This window comes from Pygocentrus nattereri, chromosome 14 (genome assembly GCF_015220715.1).
Source record: "Pygocentrus nattereri isolate fPygNat1 chromosome 14, fPygNat1.pri, whole genome shotgun sequence".
NCBI classification, from domain to species: Eukaryota; Metazoa; Chordata; class Actinopteri; order Characiformes; family Serrasalmidae; genus Pygocentrus; species Pygocentrus nattereri.
Window position 1 is genome coordinate 5,115,001 of NC_051224.1, and position 20,000 is coordinate 5,135,000.

Genomic DNA, 20,000 nt, shown 5'->3' on the forward strand with positions numbered 1-20,000 from the left:
TAATGACGTTCTATTAAAAGACTGGTTTACCAAGAGAGACGCTGGAGGACTTTCACCTGAAATGAGTTCATGAAGCCAGTCTGGTTATAAAAATGATAGCAGGACATCAGAGCCAGAATTACTCTTTTAGTACTTTTACTTTATACTTAAGTACATTTGAAGGGAAATACTTTTGTACTTTTACTCAAGTTGAGGTCTAAAAGGAGGAACTTCTACTTTTACTGGAGTAATAACTTACCTTGGGTGTCTCTACTTTAACTCAACTACATGATTTGTGTACTTCGTCCACCTCTGATTGTACATGCACTATACTGAATAATAATAATAGAAATTATAATCATTCTAATAATATTTTTATTTACAAAGCAGCTCTCATACTGGTGGCAGCTCAAAGAGCTTTACAGACAGATGATAAAGCTTAACAGTAACAGAAGAAACTATGAATGTTAATTTAAAATCACGTTAGGCAAAAACACAGATCAAATTAAAAAGAAAAATTCCAAAGAGAGAGAAAATGTGCTTTAATCAGCTGGAAATGGAAACATTAACATATTTCTGGAATATATTTATTATTATTAAGGAACATTTGACACCAGCCCTTATTTTTGTTGTACTGAAGAATGTACTGAAGGAGACACATGGCCATATGGTAACAAACTGAATTGTGAATTTAGTGCTTCGTGACACCCCAAGCCCCTGACGACTGTGAACACTTTGGCAGACACATGTGACTCAATTCAGCTGTGTAATGCCTTCCAAGTTATGGATGAAGTAGGCTTGAGTGTGCTCAAAGCAGGCTAAAGTGAATTGATGGTAAGTGAACATGATCAGTGTGTAAATATGCCACCAGGCGACTTTGCAGTGGAAACTCAGCCCCCAGCCGAGCAGAACATCCTACAGCGTGAAATATTCTTTTAATAGAAACTGTGTTCACAGCACCTTCCAAAGCGGTTGATCACATCCCTGTGGGGCATGTAGGCCCTCTGAAAAAGAAAAAGAAAAAACAGGTGGATGCATGAAATGGTTCTATATATGACTCATGGTTTCAAATAGAACCACTGCCGTTACTAAAGAACCCTTGAAAAAACATCTTTTGTGGTGTGTATCACTGCAGCCCATCTGTTTAGTCATTTGTCATTATTTGTCAGCTACCTTCTATCCCACTGATCATTGGTCAATTTCTGTCCATAGGATACTGTTGACAAGGGGTGGGAATCTCTAGGAACCTCACGATTTGATTTGATTATGATTCAGAGGGCTGTGATGCGATTATAAAACGATTATTGATGCATCTTGAAGTGTCTTTTGTCTGTGTCAGTAAAATATTTTCGAGACTGGACGCTTAATCTTGGCTCCAAAGTGTGCAGCATAGCACGAATGGACTCTTGTATTTATAAGCACCGTAGTTGATTTTGTGGTAGATTAAATCTGCAACGAGAGACAGCTTCTCTCTAAAAAGTTGCGAAGATGAGGTCATTTCTCTTTCAAATTTTCCCGTACCACCCGAATGTAACTGCTGCGCCATTTAAGGTGGAACGGGAAAATTCGAATGAGAAGCTGGTGAATGAGAAGCATCTTCAGCCTCGTAAATCAGTCGATTGTTGAGAGACATTTTACATGAAACTGTTCTAGTTTTGAGGAGAAGTTTTCTGGCGGAGACGGGAGGAAAGCGGCTATAATTAGCTGAGTTAAAGCTTAAAGCAGAGTAAAGTAATTCTGCTATCTCGATTATATTTTTATTCTATATTAGGACTTCAGCACACACTGAGACATACTGGACATTAAGTGTCTCCCCCAAGGTGGTTTGACTTTGTTGAAAGGATAAAATGGCTCTTCTAAACATTTGGGTTGACTTCTGATCTAACCTGGCTTTAACGCAGAGCCGGTCGGATATCTCACTCATCCAGCTGTGGTTTTTTTATGTGCCACCAGACTCTGTCCGGGAGCTATAAATTAAATATTTAGAAAATCGATTTTTGACATTCATGAATCGATTCAGAATCCTTCACGTCTGTATCGCGATGCGTCTAAGAATCGAGTTTTTCCCGCACCCCTACTGTTGACCAGATCTTATTTGGGTGGTGGACCATACATCAGCACATCAGCAATGCTGACATGGTGCTGGTACAGGTTTAGGCACAGCAACATTGCTGGATTTTTTTGTCACTGCTAGGATGTTAGTGGTCCACCACCCAGAAACATCCAGTCAAGAGCAGCTCTGTGGTTAAACTGCCCATTGAAGAAGAGCTAAAGAGTGACTAACAGAAATAGTGCATCAGCAGATGGGCTACTCTCACTAACGGTACACCTACAATGATGAGTGTAAAAGGTTAAAAAGTGTCAATGGTCATTCAGTAATGATTTCGTTTTGTTATTCTACCTTTTTCGGTTGTAATGGGTTCTTAATTGCTTACGATTGTTAAGCTACATTTTTGTGAGGTTCGTTTGTGTTCTTGTGCGTAAAATGGCTTGGACTACAACATTCCTAACTCTTTTTCAGGATAACACAACTTTGCAATATGTAGCATTCTTTCCTTTTAATGTCTTAAAACATAATGACCTTCACATTTCAATAACTGCATTACTTAGTTTTATAGTAGTTGCAGAAGGATTTATAATAATTCCTGACTAATAGGATTAGCTTTATGACTGAATGATAAGACTAGACTTCAACGGGTTAAATCCATGTCACCAAAGGCAGATTTTAGACCTTAGGGCAAGATCTGGGACAGAGCCAAGTGCATGTCATCAAAAACTCCCTGATGACTGCAGAAAATAAGAATATCTCAGCTTTATAAAAAAATGAATGATGATGAATGAGCACTCAAAAAGTCTAAATAAGGTTAATGTGAGATTGACACCTCTGTTTGCTGTTCAGGACTAGGTAACTGTTGCTTTTCTTCTCTTATCTGATGATAAAACTAGCCAAACATGGTGTAGCATCTTTGATATAAGCTTCAATAAAGACTGACACATTGGGCCTGATTCACCTGACTCATCAAGTTTGTTCTCGAGAAAACATCATAGATTCATGATGTGTTCTTTAACTGCAGAATTTCTTGCACCTATGTGCTCTTGAGTGTGTGTAGATTCTGTTTGTACCTATCACAAATAAAACACTGGCGAATGTCAGAATCATCATAAAAACTGAGCAAACAGATTTTAAGAAGAAATTTCTTCTTAAGAATGTTTGGCGAATGAGGTCCATTGTCATTAGCCATAGAAATAGAGGGGAATTGAGACAAGGCCACTGAAGATATCAGACTGTAGATACACCCAGCATTTGGTATCTATAGTAAACTACTTTGGCCACATCTATCAAGATCTTGTTCATTTCATTTTGAATGCTTTTCCGTGCACTGGCTTTAATCAGTCCGATGTGAAATTCAATTTTGCAGTGTTGTAACACCATTTTGAAAATCACCTGCTTCCACATATCATGGTAAATTGACAGTCTGTGTTTGGTGATGTCAGTCAAATGGCATCTTCCTGTTAAAGTAGCTGCTCCTTGGCCCTGTTAAATGTGCCAGGCTCTGTAATGATAGGTAGAAGTGTGGCTTACGAGACTGGTCGCAGTGCTACTTTGCTCAATGATGAATTGTTTTGAAGGAATAAGAGTTTCTGAACAATATAGTCTTGGCCATATTGTCTTTGAAACAATATGGAGGAATAATTAGAGACCCAAAAAGTGAGAAAATAAGGTGGAAATGTTTTGACTACAGTTAGATAAATTAACCTTTCCCCTCCCCAGCCAAAGACTGGAGTGTTTTAAATCAGATTCCCAAAGATCACACGTCTGCCAACGCTGAGAACGAGAGCAGGGTCCCAGAGGGGAGGAGAATCTGATTAGCGAGACTCAAGCCAAATGGAGTTAAAACCTGTCTCCGTCTAGAGTGTTCCTTGACATGCACCAGTGTAAAGCAGGTGATGTTCTGGGCATGCGCCACATGATATGACAGCAAGTTTTATGGCAGAGGAAGTGGTGATGCTGTGCTATTGGGTCTGTTAAAGACCGATATAGGTCTGGGTAGACGTTTATAAAGGTGTCACTCACTGAAAGAGTATTTTCATCAGTGTGAGAGACCTGCCTGGAATAACCTCTGACTTGGTCGGGGTATACAGATGTGGAAAATGGTCGGTAAGTCAGATTCCATAAAGAGTTCAGCTGCACAGGAAGCACAGTTCATTCCTTTGCTCACATTCTCCCTTCACTGGGATCTGTGGCAGAAGTGGGATGATGAATAACATAATATAAAAACTCTTCATTTACCATGGCATATTTGCTTAACCTTGACTTTTTGTGTTGAGGTACAGATAAAAAAAACCTGCTTCTTTAATGGTTAATCTGAAAATGCTGGTCTTTGTATTATGCTAGTCATTAGGTTTATTCATTTCTTTCTAAAAGATGCTGTGTGTGTCTCTGAAACCTACATATCATCACATGGAAATCTTGTAATGCTCAACCTTATGTATGCAGATCAGTAGTAATGGCCCAAAATTACTTGAAATACTGTGCAAACATCAGAGACCACCCTTTGTTTATTTACATTCCTGCCAAGACGACCATTAAATACGCTTGTCATTTTTCAGGAGATATTTATGAGGAGATTAGATATAAGATATGCAGGAGTTTCCAAAATAGTTAAAAAATTATTAAAAGCTGTAGAGATACTGGGACTTCTCTAACAACAGTGCAAAACCTGGTAGACCACCAGAATGTAAACAGCACTTAAAGCTTTAAGTGAGAAGAGAAAATCAAGCACCTGCTTTTGCTTCAGATCTGTGAGAAGTCCACAAGTGTTTCTGTCCGTCCTTCCGCTGTGAGAAGACAGTACTGAGTCTAAAAGGATGTGTAGCTGTCAAGAAGCCCTTACTGCGAAAGGGAAATTAATGATAATAGTGAAATAATGAACTGGCCAACCCAGAGTCCACATCTCAGCATCATTGAAAGGGTTCCAGATTATTTGGTTTGTGAGAAGCAGAAAATGCAACCAACGTTTAAGACTGAACTTAGAATTACATTTAGTTGTTGAAACATTTGCTTATTTTCCTGTTAAGTATCTTACCTGCATTTTTTTGCTGATGCTAAAAACTTGTAATGGCTGTTTTGAATAAATAAATGTTGGTCTCTGGCTTTTATACAGTACTCTATAAAGCAAGTTAAAGTCAAGAACAGTTTTTATCATTTTGCTCAAGCATTTCTCACAACAGCGACTGTACGGATTAACTCAACGTATAGCAGCAAGAGTGAAAGGGAAGGTTTACATGACAGCAGTGCGTCCTGATATGATGTTTGGTTTGGAGATTGTGGCTCTGTCTAAAAGACAGGAGGCTGAGCTGGAGGTGGCGGAGATTAAGATGCTGAGATTTTCGTTGGGAGTGACAAGGCTGGACAAGATTAGAAATGAGCAGATCAGAGGGACAGTGAAGGTGGAGCAGTTTGGAGATAAAGCCAGAGAGGCCAGGTTGAGATGGTGTGGACATGTGTTGAGGAGGAATAGTGGATATATTGGTCAAAGAATGTTGGAGATGGAGCTGCCGGGTAGAAGGAGAAGAGGTAGACCTCAGAGAAGGTTTATGGATGTAGTGAAGGTGGACATGGAGATGGTTGGTATGAAAGTAGAGGAGGCAATGGATAGGGCAAGATGGATGCAGATGATCCACTGTGGCGCCTCCTAAAGGGAGCAGCTGGAAGAAGAAGATTTTGAGACCTGAGAATCTGTAGCAGTGGTTGTGTAGCCTTGATTTATTAGTTGATTTGACAATCTCGCAAATTTTTGTGTTAAAATCATACCTTGTTCTGAAGAGGGAGGCTGGCTCAGAGCACCTTTGTACTGTTCTAGTAAATGAAATAACCACAGGCATGTAAAAAGGTGAGATTCACTGCTGTCTCTGCTGTCGGTTACCAGTGAGGCCAAAAAAAAGTGTGACTCATTTGGAATAAACTTATTCACTCCATAAATGTTTTAAATGCTAGATTCTGATCTCATCAGCCAGGTTAGAAATGATGATGCTGAGAAAATTATTTAGGTCTAGCGGGTTGTGGCCAAAGAATGTTTTTAGTTTAGACAGGGTGGTGTCTATCCCAACACTAACATAGCAGTTAATATGACAAAATAACCTTAATTCACAAGGAATGAATTTAGGTTATGCAATGGGCTGTTGCATATTTTTCTGTTCGTGGCTCACTAAGAATTCAATTTTACATCTGAATGTGTTTTCCATGTTTAAGAGGACAATGTTGACCATTTTTATGACCACAACACGTTCTAACAGCAACAACACGTTCTAACAGCAACAACACATTCTAACAGCCTACAAATCAATTATTTAAAGCTACGGTTGCGATTCACATTTACAGTACATGCATGTTTTAATACAGAAGCCCATGTAGAAGTGTCCAGACACCTGGTGTAATTAGCTAGTTCAGCTATTATAAATTGCCAATTGTATAATCTCCATAGAAGCATTGCAAATAGAATATGACCAATACATTGTCTCAAGGGGTATTAAGTCCCCTACACTGGACTGTGGAGCTTTATTAAATACATTGGGAATGAATTGGAGTGACATTTGTTATCCATAGTTAACCCTAACCCTAACTATCCAACATTGGTACCTGACCTCTCTAATGTTCATGTGGTGGAATGCAATCATATCCTCAATGTTCCAATATCTAGTACCTTCCCAGAAGAGTAGAGTCAGTTACTAGAGCAAAGCAAGGGGTCAAACTCCCTATTAACACCCTTGATTTTAGAAGAAATGTCTGACAAGCAAACGTTCTACAAAGCCTTGAACACAGTGTAGTAGACTTTGTGAACGACAGTTTTCGCAGAAAACCTACGCACTCGCTGACCTCAGCTGCTCCTCTGTGGGCTTCACTGCAAACTAGCCTACTATAGAGAGCGTGAGCAGATTACATAACATCTCCAAACGCTCTCTGACAGACCGAGAGAGCGGCACATGCTCAGTGAGTGCAAGAGCCAGAGCTTGATCCAGAGCTCTTGTAAACATTGTGAGGAGCGAGATGAAGCAGGGGAGGAATTTGGGCTCTTTATTTGGTCATGGCTGAGGCCGAGTATCTAGTAGCTCATTCTGGGAGGCAAAAAAGACAAAAGCTGGTCCCACTGTAAACCTTTGACATCAAGCCTCAAACAGAGAGGTTTGAAACCCATGTGAGTTTATTAAGGCATAGTTACAGTCCAGGAGGCTTATCGTAGATCAACACCACAGAATTAACTTCACCATTTGGACCAGCCTCTCATTAGGAGCAGACTGCCTAGGCCTTAAATTAACACCGTGTCCATATATTCATGCTTGGATCATTGAGGTACTTACATTTATAAATCCAAATAAACTCAGGCTAATCTAGTAGCATTTAAGATGATATATTTGGGTAAAAAGTAGCCAAGTTTTTCAGTCTGTCACTTTTTAATCACTTATTTAATCAGTCACATTTTAGTTGCTAATAAATATGGAGTACGCCTGAAGAGTAATGTGCCACTGCAGTGTAATAAACAGCCTTCAACTGCCTTTTATTTACAAAGTCTCGAGAACTGAGGTAGCGTACTGGACTGGACCACTGGCCGCCTTGAATGGAAAAGCTGAAGAGGAAAATATTTTGTTGATTCAGGTGAAATTAGAGAAAATTCTGATCACGCTCATAGTGACGAAACCTTGTTTTGTGCAAGTGTTATGAAGCTTGGCAGGGAAAGCTAGCAAGCACTTGTGAAAGCTTCAAAAGTTAGTGCCACATTAGCAAGGGATCAGAGAAAAGTGTGTGTGAGGGTGTATGGATATCATGTAGCAAAGAGAACGGTCAAGAAGAATGCCAGTTCCCTGAGAAAATGAGAAATGCTGTTGCAGCACCTTAAGGGGGGCCTTTCCAGAGATTCCCAACCACCTCCTCCCTTCCCGCTCCTCGCTACGGCTAGTCTGCCTGGCTATTTATGGTAGAAGGCTCCCTCAACCTACAAAGCACAGTGGAATTCAGTAGGCTGGCTTCAAAGCATCAAATCCTCAGGCTAAAGTTTTCTCTGCGTACAGTAGATGATAATACACGCTCATTACAAACTAGCAGTCAAACTTGTCAGATCTAACAAATGATGACGCCCCCTCTTTCCCCCAAATCCAATGCTAACATCTGTACACAAGAGGCCTACACTATTTCATGATAGTTCTTGATAAGAGCCTGATTGAAAAGTCAAATCCTTAAAAGAGCAGAGTTAAGCTTTAATAGCTTGTTAGCTGAAGTTTTTATAGCTTTTCAGAGGACTGGAATGCAGATTTTTCAGGTCTGGGAATGCATTCAACTCAAATACTGTAAGATCTGCTAATTTCACAACAATGGCCAGCTTTATGGAACTAATTTACAACCTGGCTGGTAGAATAAATTTAGTCTGATGGATGAAAAATAATTAGAAAAGATGTGTGCCACAGCGGTCAGTTTTACTACATTTAGTGTTTATATGAAACATTGCAATATGAGATTACATATAATAGAACTATAAATGATACTAAGGTCCCATTTGAATAAATTGGCTAAAGAATTTTTTTTAATGATGCAATGTGATACCTCATACCATCTATATGTTATACAGCGTATACGGTATTCCCAAAAGTATTTGGCCAGTTGTGCTACTCTCACAAATGTTCATTGTTAGAAAACTAATTTTTTTAATTCCAAAGACCATTCCAAGACTGTAATTTTCTTTTTTGGCAAAGTGTTCTTCCAAAAGGGGGGTGGTGTGTTTTAGATCATTATTGTTTGAATGATATCTTTGTAGACTTTTTAAGGTTTGCTTTCAAAATGCACTTTTGAGTTCATGACCCCATCACCAACACCATTGTAAGAAAAACAGCTCTTCCATGCTTTGCTGTACCCTTAGTGCAGTCTGGCTGGAATTTAGATGTGGACAAGGCTAAAGCATTCCATGTACTTGTTATGAACAAAATTGGTGCAAAAGCGTTAATGCAATTTATTGGCTGTGTGAAAAGTAAACTTCATATATAGTTGAGAGATTTGATCACCAGATTTGTTCCCCACTCTTCAAAAACAAGGCATTGTACAAGGCAAAACATTAAAAAAAAAGGTTTTGCAAAACTAGGCACAGTGTTAATATATTCCACTTGATTTACTGAAGTTTGAGCCATTCGCCGAGGATTTTCATTGATTTTCCTTTTAAAACCAAACATAAATGTAGACTGGGGTTCAATCCCCTGCCTGGGTAAACACCCTACACTATACCAATAGGAGTCCTTGGGCAAGACTCCTAACACCACCTTGGCCTACCTGTGTAAAATAATCAAACTGTAAGTCGCTCTGGATAAGAGCATCAGCCAAATGCCATAAATGTATATTTGCTTTAGAATCAAAGATATGTTGTTGATTTTCTTTAGAATGGCAGCAGACACTGACACAGAGGCATGTGCCTCGAACACGTGCTGAAAGAACATTTACATAACATTGTTGAATCTCTTGAAGATCAGATGATAAGGCACAAAATGTGCTGTGATGCTCCAAAATAGTCCTTATCAGTTTTTCTCTTTGTTTTTTTTTAGCTGGAGTAAAATATCACCGCAATTTATTAACACTATTATCTCTTCATCGCTGAACTTTAATGTTATGTTTTGTCTCCTAAAGAGCGTCAGTGTAATGTACCAACTGTTCTTCTTTTTCTTTCGGCTGCTCCCTTTAGGGGTCGCCACAGCGGATCATCTGCCTCCATCTTGCCCTATCCACTGCCTCCTCTACTTTCACACTAACCATCTCCATGTCCACCTTCACTACATCCATAAACCTTCTCTGAGGTCTACCTCTTCTCCTTCTACCCGGCAGCTCCATCTCCAACATTCTTTGCCCAATATATCCACTATTCCTCCTCAACACATGTCCAAACCACCTCAACCTGGCCTCTCTGGCTTTATCTCCAAACTGCTCCACCTTCACTGTCCCTCTGATCTGCTCATTTCTAATCTTGTCCAGCCTTGTCACTCCCAACGAAAATCTCAGCATCTTCATCTCACCACCTCCAGCTCAGCCTCCTGTCTTTTAGACAGAGCCACAGTCTCCAAACCATACATCATAGCAGGAAGCACTACTGTCTTGTAAACCTTCCCTTTCACTCTTGCTGCTATCCTTCTGTCACACATCAGCCCTGACACCCTTCTCCACCCACTTCATCCTGCCTGCACCCTCTTCTTCACCTCTTTTCTACACTGTCCATTGCTCTGGATGGTTGACCCAAGATATTTGAAGTCATCCACCTTTACGACCTCTACTACTTGCATCTTCACCTTTCCACCTGCCTCCCTCTCATTCACACACATGTATTCCGTCTTGCCTCTACTGACCTTCATTCCTGTCCTCTCCAGTGCAAACCTCCACCTCTCCAGATTCTTTTCAGATCCTGCTCTCTACTCTCACCACGGATTACAATGTCATCTGCAAACATCATGGTCCATGGAGCCTCCTGCCTGACCTCATCTGTCAACCTGTCCATCACCATTGCAAACAAGAAGGGGCTCAAAGCTGATCCCTGATGTAACCCTACCTTCACCCTGAAGCCATTTGTCACTCCAACTGCACACCTCACCACTGTCTCACTATCCTCATACATGTCCTGCACCACTCGAACATACTTTTCAGCTACACCTGACTTCCTTATACAGTACCACAGTTCCTGTCTTGGCACCCTATCCTATGCCTTCTCTAGATCCACAAAGACACATGTAGCTCCTTCTGACCTTCTCTGTACTTCTCTACCAACACTCTCAACGCAGAAATTGCATCTGTGGTACTCTTTCTGGGCATGAAACCAAACTGCTGCTCACTGATCTGAACCTCTCGCCTTAGCCTTGCTTCAACAACTCTTTCCCATACCTTCATGGTGTGGCTCATCAACTTTATACCTCTGTAGTTACTGCAGCTCTGCACATCACCCTTGTTCTTAAAAATGGGGACCAGTACACTGCTTCTCCACTCATCAGGCATCCTCTCACTCTCCAGGATTTTGTTAAACAACCTGGTTAAAAAGTCCACTGCCTTCTCTCCTAAACATCTCCATACCTCCACAGGTCTGTCATCTGGACCAACTGCCTTTCCATTCTTCATCCTTTTTAAAGCTGCCCTCACTTCCACCTTACTAATTCTCTGCACTTCCTGATCCACTATCTCTCCCCCCGTTGTCCTCCTGTCTCTCTCGTTTTCCTCATTCATTAGTTCTTCAAAGTACTCCTTCCATCTACTCAACACTCTCGGTTCACTCTCTAGTACATTTTCCTTTCTATCCTTTATCAGCCTAACCTGCTGTACATCCCTTCCAGCTCTATCTCTCTATTTAGCCAAATGATACAAGTCTTTTACTCCTTCTTTACTGTCCAGCCTCTCATACAGCTTATCATAGGCCTGAGCCTTTGCCTTTGCCACCATTCTTTTCACTATGCGACTAGCCTCACAGAACTCATGCCTACTTCCTTCATCTCTCTGGTTATCCCACTTTTTCTTAGCTGCCTTCTTCTTCTGAATACTCTCCTGGACTTCCTCATTCCACCACCAACTTTCCTTGTCTTCTTTCCTCTGACCAGATGAAAAACCCAACACATTCTTGCCAGTTTCTCTCAACACCATAGCTGTAGTTTCCCAGTCCTCAGGTAGCTCCTCACTGCCCCCAAGGGCCTGTTGCAATTTTTCCCTGAACTGCCTGCAACCATCCTCCTCCTTCAGCTTCCACCATCTAATCTTTGGCTCTGTCTTCACTCTCTTCCTCTTCTTTGTTTCTAATCTCATTCTACAGACAACCACCCTATGCTGCCTTGCTACACTTTCCCCTGGCACCACTTTACAATCTCCAATCTCCTTTAGGTGGCATCTCCTGCAAAGGATATAATCCACCTGTGTGCACCTCCCTCCACTCTTGTATGTCACGCTGTGTTCTTCCCTCTTCTGAAAATACGTGTTCACCACAGCCATTTCCATTCTCTTTGCAAAATCTACAATCATCTGACCTGCATTTCTGTCTTTCACACCATACATACCCAGCACCTCTTCATCCCCTCTGTTCCCTTCACCAACATGTCCATCGAAGTCTGCACCAATCACCAATCTCTCCTCTCTAGGGACACCATCTACCACTTCATCCAGCCATTAGGGGTGTACATTGAGTACTTCTGGTGCCGGTCCCAAGCCCGGATAAATGGTGAGGGTTGCGTCAGGAACAGCAATCGGCGTAAAACTTGTGCCAAAACTATCATGCGGATCACAAATATTATGTACCAACTGTTAAAGTGTCCAAATATTTGTGGGGTCTTTTTCAGTCCATCATTTTAAGACACAGTCATTAAGGTCCTGTTCTCTTCCATTTAGCATCACTCATCAATACTTCTGACATGATTAGTGGCATAATTCCTGTGTTTTAATGTGGTGGAAAGCACACATGCACTGTGACCCTTCAGCGCTGGCAGCTTCTGGCATTGCTCAGATCAGATCACTGTCAGTTATATGGTTTATTTGAAGTGCATGATTGAGGGTTTTATTCCAAAAGATTAATCTCAAAGCAAACTATGGGATTAAAAGGCAAAGCAATGTGACAAAAAACTGTATGTGAAGTTAGCATGACGCATACACTGTGTCATAGAGCAGATTTACTGAACAGCTCTGACTGAAAATATTAGGGGTCTATGACGTGACGGATTTAGTGTGTAGGAGTGAGCCTGTATGTGTGTGTGTGTGTGTTTGGCAGAGCAGATTTTCATTGAGACTGTGATACAGTATGTGACCATGTTTGGTAAAAGCAGTGCAGACACACAGCGACTCTGACCCAGCCCATTGACCAAGAGCGCACATTTACAAGGCTGGATTCAATCAGGGCCTGGCCACTACCTCACACACACCTCTCTCTCTCTCCCTCTAACTCTACCTATCTTTCCTTTCTTTACCTCCACTTCCTCTCTCTATCACTCTCACTCTTAGCATTCCACTGCATTCAGCCGTAAAGCTGTGGGTGGCTGATGGGCCTCTGTTTTTAACAGATACACTACCGATCAAAGGTTTGGAATCAGTGGTCATAATAAGTGGTATTTTTACTGTATAGTAACAGTATAGATTATTATAAACTGAACAGAAAAAAAATATCATAAATGAGACAGAATTCCGGAAGTTATTTTTAGACGTTTTATTGCATATTCCAAGTTTTTTGGCATGTTATTAAATGCTAAGTGTGTTACTGTAATTATCTATTTATAGCAAGTTCTTTTTATCTGCCTCAAGATTTGATCACTTTTCAAATACGAGACACTCTGGATGTTCTGGATAATACATTATTATCTTCTTCTTAACGTTATACAGCTTCCTCAGTCATTTTCATTCTAGGCACATCGGAAGTTTCTTTATTTCAGTGTTGTGAGCACTAGCATTATGTTCATTGTTCAAAATTGGTTTGTAGCATTTATAGTACTAAAGAGGGAATTCCACCAATTTATCAACATTTCTGCATAATTCAACTGTTGAGATGTGAAGCATATTCAGTGTTTTGCTGTGACATTGTTCATTGTAGGGAAACTTTCCGGCTTGGATTTTTTTTGCAGTGGTGGTGACAGGAACCAGCTATCACTCCACCAGCAACGTCTTCTCAGACACCCAGCAACATATTTGTAAGCACTTTCCATGAAGTAGCTTTTGAAGGCATTAAACACTTCCTATCACCACTGTTGTGAACAGTTATAACTCAACAGGTTTCTAGAATGGACCAAAACACTTTGAATGGATTTGTTTAATTAGACAGAAAAAATTGTGGAATTCCCACTGCAAACAACTAATCCTCAGCCTCTTTCCCCAAGGCCTGAATTACATAAAGAAAGCCAATGGAATTCGTAGCAGTTGCATTAGCTCACAGCCAGCTCTGTGAAGTACATGTGCTAGTGCTAATCATGTTACATGTTTAAAAGTATATTAAAAGTCTACAAAAGGAGTTTAAGAAGAAGACGTAAGGGGGTTCTTCAGGGCTGGAACCGAGGGAATGCGTTATGTCATCGGGCCGCTTTAAGGCTCTCTCTCCTGTTGATTCATAGGCTAACAAGGGGGCATGGACACAGAAATATAAACAAGGGATTAAGCACATGTCCTAAATTGGCTACAGGGCCGCTTTGCTGTTAACGCTGCAGATGGTGTGAACAACTACAGAGCTGGAGGAAATCAAAACTGCCTGTCATCAGCGCTGTACACCCGTCCTCATGTCCAAGATTGCTTCGTGCCATTGCAAAAGTGACACACTTGGCTGGAGAATCCTGTAGATTGTCTGAGTCAGCATCACTGGTCTGCTGAAATGGATCTCTTTGCAAAAAAAGATTGAACAGCAGCCGACAAAGTTGCTTAATTTCAATGAATCTTCAATGAACATCCCAACTGAGTAAATATCCGAATTGTGACTACTGCCCGAGTGCTGCTAAATCACTCTTAATGTAGAAATAGGCATTTAAGAACCCAAACAGCCAAACTGTGGGCCTAAAGATCCAAGTTGGAGACTTGTGCTTTAGTAAAAAGACGTTAATGGATAAATAATCACAGTGCAGAAATGTCAACAAATGATTTATGATGGTAAAATACCCTGCTGCTTTTATGCCAATGATTAATGTCATCACTTCTTTAACAGCAGCAAAACCTAGGACGTTTGGTCCTGACTGACATCGAGAGACAACATTCAAGTGAAGAAGTGTACACAACCCAAGAACTGTCATTAGTTTTCTCCGGTGGGAGCAGTCAGCAGGGATGTGAAGGCTCGTCTTTCTTGATCACAAATAAGACAGAGAGGCAGCATACTGGTTTTCAATGCCCTCAAATTTATTGAAGAGCAACACTTTCAAGTAAGACTCAACTGCTGCTAGGACATGTCGTGGCCATGCTATATGAGTGCTGAGACAGAGGCTCGCAGTGCCCACTGTAACATACACTTTCACATTAAAATCAAATGGGAAATATACAGAGTATTCCATTAAAAGACAAAATAAAAGGAGTTACTTAGTGGAAAGCAAAATGAGCTACAATATGATTGGTTTTATATTAATCACTCTGTTCTTATCGTTAGTTAATTCTTAATTATTACTTATTTCTGTTTATTATTGCTGGCATTAGTCTTTTTTTCATGACACTTGGCCCATATAGCAAAATACTCTCCCCTCCAATTTTGTACATGATCTGATTTGTTGATATTGGAACGTGACTGGCCAAGAGATTGGAACAAAATCAACGAGACAAGTCAAACTCAGTACTGATTCACTGTATATTAGGTGTTCTATACATGCAGCATGACAGCATTTCATTGACTTTATAAAGGTACAGAGGAAACAAAGGATAGGTAGCTATTCTGAAAACATACTTTACGCGTAAAGTCAAAAGCGGAGACGTAAATGTTAGCCGTGTGCTAACTTTACAGCTATAGAATGCTGGTCGTACCATTTTTGCCATGAAACAGATGAGATGTTAGTGTTATGCTAACCTTACAGATGATGGTCAGAGAAACATGTGCTTATACAAGCCCATGTGTTATCACATTACTTATCACCCTCCCAAAAGAAAACAAACAAACAAAAAAAGAAAAGCCGCATGCCTGTGCAAATAACAAACAACTAACAATACGACAATCCAAATATTAGAAAAGGTTTTGTTTCACTGATGCACTGTCTATAACTGTACAGAAAGTTACAGTATCTTTAGTGGTCATTCGCTGTGATTTCCAGTCAAAGTGGTGCAACTTGCTATTCATCCATCCACAGATCCACTGAAAAATAAAACTGTACATGGCTTAAAGCAACAGATCCATCTCAGGGCACAGCTGTTAGACGTTATGCTGTGCATATTAACCTTCTTGCATCCTCTATTCACAGGAACCACAAGCCATAACTCCTTTCAGACAGCATTACTTGAGATAATTACATTGTAATTACACATGCAGAATCCAATCTTCTTCCCCTCGAGTCTCAAAACCTTCCAAAAAATATACACTTTTCTTGTCACAGCTTTAAAATGTTGAAGGCCTGGGAAAGTATTTGGTTAGCAGGAGATGTGGACATAAGGCAATAAACTACATTTCCCACAATGCCCACCCTCAGCCCTACGCATCAAGGTCTTCTCTAACCATGCATTTTTCGAGTGGATGGTCGCATACAATTCCAGACAAGCAAAAAGAAAAAGAAAAAAAAAACCCAAAAAACATTCATTTCGGGAGCTGTACCTGGTTTTTGAGACAAAAATACTGGCTCCAACATGGATCGACTCTTGGGTAATACGCCTACTTGGCAGGAAAAAAGCACTGCACTAAATAGTGAGATGAAGAAAAACAGCGATTTTATGAGAGTGAAAAAAAATTGAACATATGTAATGCCACGTATGTTCATTATATCAAGATAATGAGTTGACTGGAGGCAGTCATTTGTCTGAAGTGTACCAAATTCACAGGAACGGAAAGTGCCATGCTTGGCCAGTGCCCACAATTAGGAGATCTGTTGTCCATCGACCTGAATACTAGGAACGTCTTGTGATGCTCATCACAGATCTTAAAATAATAACATATGAATTGGATTGATATATAAAGCCATAATGAAATCAGCCCGTATCATGATAGGGCGAATTACTTGAGGATGTGTGCAGTTTGCTTTTGTAACATTACTTAAAATTCATGCAACCTGCATACATGTTGTCATAGCAATACTTTCACAGCAAAGCTGCTGAACTTACAGCTGATGTTCATGCTTAAGTGTAACATAAGCTAAAATACATGTATTAGCATATACACAAGTGAATACCGATTATCTGTGCTTCCCGTACTGAATACATTCGAAATTAAGAACATAGTCTTGTGTTTGTGCACTCAAGCCTTGAATACATACCATTCAGAAGCACTGGCTGGTGAGACAGAAGCACCACAGAGGACGAATCGTAGTCGTTTTCGGCATCAAACAAAGCAAAATCTGACAAGTTCTTGACATTTTAATAAATGTCACCTACTGAGGCCATCTCAGTGAGATAATGAATAAAGTACACAATGAATGTGAGAGATTATGGATTATGAGTTAACTCAGGTTCTTCAGAAGTTTAGAAGACTCCTGATCCTATTGTAGGTTTGAAGCAACAGAAGCTTGAGGAGCTCCAGAGGAATTGACTGAGAGTCATACATTGTAAACTAGAAATACAGTAATGCCCTACTGAAGTGACCAGAGAGAAATGATCCACAGCGCCGGGCTTAAAACGAAGCTTGGAGAAGCTTCTGTGCCCCTTAGCTACTGTACACTCAGAATTAATACCATCTAATGGAGCTCCTCAGGCATTGATGCTGCCACGCCTGTAGGAGACATCCATGGTGAAATTAGCAGCACCTTGTAACATTGGAGAAGGCACCTGCAGGACACTTCTCTTTGTTTCTCACAACCCGTTAATGTGAAGACGGATGAAAGAGTGATTGTGGTCTTTCGACTGTGGACTATGGTCTTGTGGTCACAGAGAGACTCGAGTTTTAATACTTGAGGTTGCAAATAATGTCGGCAGATTATGACAGAACACCACTCCATGCCGAGATCCTGCTGAGTCTATTTCAGTGCCTGGCAGCCACCACCACACCGATAGCCTCAGTGAGATGGAGCAGAGGTAAAGATTAGATTTTAGCATTGGACGGATCAAACCAGGGGTGTGAACGTAGTGTGAAGTTAAGATGAGATGTAAACTATTTGTGGTTTTCAGCGGAGGGGAGATAAGGAGACGCGAACAGAGAAGCTTTCAAAATGTGGGGATGCTTTAAGCTACTGAAAACACCATGCTTCATCCAAAACACTGCTGGAGTGAGGTCTGAAGTGAAGCGCTCCAAAACCTATGGGTAAGAGGCACAGTGGTGTGTCTATGTTCATTGTATACAGGAAACAGGAAGACCTCTTAAAGCCAGTCTCTGACAGAAGGTGGCACATCTTGCCGGATCACAGAGAAGGAAAAAGCTTCACTAGGGAAGCTAGTGAGAACTTAGTTTCCAAAGATGTAATGGCCAAGTTGTTCATATGTATAACTCCATCTGTGTTCTATTGCTTGTCCTTGTGTTTTGAGGCACTTGAGTGGACTGGGCGTTTGGCTGTGGCTTGAAGTGGCAGTTCAATTCTGTACTGTATGCTTTTTTAGATGTTTGTTACCATTAGGCCACTTGATGCTCACCAACCCAGGCAGGTGATCAGAGCAATGCAGAACCTTGGAGAAAACACTGCTTGGATTCATAGACACCACCTACTCTCCACGAGTGAAACAAAGAAGTTTGTTTTTTTAAATCTCAGAGTATAATGGCAAATAAACAGCAGTTTCCTGATCCAGCAGGGGAGACTACTTTTCTAAAACCATAGGCCATAACACCACTGGCTCTCCGTTCGAACCTCCATCACCCTCCCTCTTCTCTTTGTTGCTTCAGTCTGTGTGGTTGTTCATATGGTTGGGCTGAGCCTTGCTGGCTTTCTTCTTGCCGCTTGAGCCGGTGATGACCTTGTAGCAGCCGCGGGCGATCTTGTACATCCAAACCACGTTGAGTATATCCAGGCACACGCAGGATACGATCCAGGCCACCTGGGCCCCCAGACCCAGCCTCTCAAAGGCTGGAGTGCCGAATGTGCCGAAGACTTTCGCCCAGTAAGGGGGCATCACCGCGATCCGTACCAGGAAGAAGGCCACTGCCATGGCCACCCCGTTGGCTACCACCAGCCGGTGAGAACGAGGGTAGGCCAGAACATCGAAGAACCATCTGAAGAAAAGCACATACTGGTTAGGAATGGGACATATAAACTCCAGCCCATGATTATGCATCTGCTGTCATGTGGATAGTCAGGCCTTTCTAAGTTTGTCAAGTAGAGTAACAGTAGTGGATTTCAACTTAACATTACATTACATTACATTTACATTTAGCAGACGTTTTTATCCAAAGCAACTTACAAATAATGTGGTACATAGAACAAACATAGTCAAGCCTTAAAGGAGGCCAAGGGGTAATAGCGGGGTAGAGAAGGGAAGGAGGGCAAGAAGGAGATGAGGTTGGTAGTGGCTAGATTTGCAAGAGGCGATTAGAGCAAGTGCTCCCTGAAGAGCTCTGTCTTCAGGAGTTTCTTAAAAATAGCGAGGGACGCCGCTGCTCTGACAGTGGAAGGTAGCTTGTTCCACCATTGGGGAATCAAGTATGAGAACAGTCTCGATTGCTTTGTGTGAATGTTTGGCAAAGCTAAGCGACGTTCATTGGAGGATCGCAGCGGCCGGGCGGTGCTGTAAGCCTTTAGGAGCGAGTGCAGGTAGGAAGGAGCCTGCTCTGTTAACACCTTGTAGGCAATCGTAAGAGTTTTAAATTTGATACGAGCAGCAACCGGTAACCAGTGGAGCTCAATGAGCAGTGGGGTGACATGCGCCCGTTTTGGTTGGTTAAAGACCAGACGTGCTGCAGCGTTCTGAACCATCTTCAGTGGTTTTACAACACAGACCGGGAGGCCCGTCAGTATGGCATTGCAGTAGTCGAGGCGTGAGATGACCACTGTTTGTACCAAGAGTTGGGTGGCTTGTTGTGTTAGAAACGGCCGTATCTGTCTGATGTTGTACAGCGCAAAGCGGCAGGACCGAGCCACCGAGGCAACATGGTGCGTAAAGGAGAGTTGGTGATCTACCATAACCCCCAGGTTCCTAGCAACCTTTGTCGGGGCGAGTGAGAGTGAGTCGATGGTTATGGTGACCAAAAGTAAGAAAATGATTGTGACTTACTCCAACCTGCAGCCTAAAACAAATGATACCTGCATTAATAGATGATATTATGGAGTAAGTGCATCAGTGTAAGCATCTGAGCACTATTTTATGATAGACTGAAACATATACACATATGGCAGAAGAATCTCACCACAGACAGTCCATTTTAATGAAGTTAAACTCTTTTGCGGTGAGGAAAGACACCCTCTACACTTTTTATTGGGCTTTTTATTAGTGTTCTTTCTTTATCATGTATATC

The 20,000-nt window shown here is 41.3% G+C and overlaps 1 protein-coding gene across 3 annotated transcripts in view; it reads right to left on the minus strand.

Annotated features, from left to right (window-relative positions):
• Positions 1 to 14,814: 14,814 nt before the first annotated feature.
• Positions 14,815 to 20,000, minus strand: part of tlcd4b (TLC domain containing 4b) — a 25,242-nt gene continuing 20,056 nt past the window's right edge. For all 3 annotated transcript variants that reach the window (XM_017720218.2, XM_037544865.1, XM_037544866.1), the window contains exon 7: positions 14,815 to 18,761. In XM_017720218.2, coding sequence (XP_017575707.1) covers positions 18,431 to 18,761 — 331 coding nt within the window. In that variant the 3' untranslated portion in view covers positions 14,815 to 18,430. The remainder of the gene's footprint in view (positions 18,762 to 20,000) is intronic.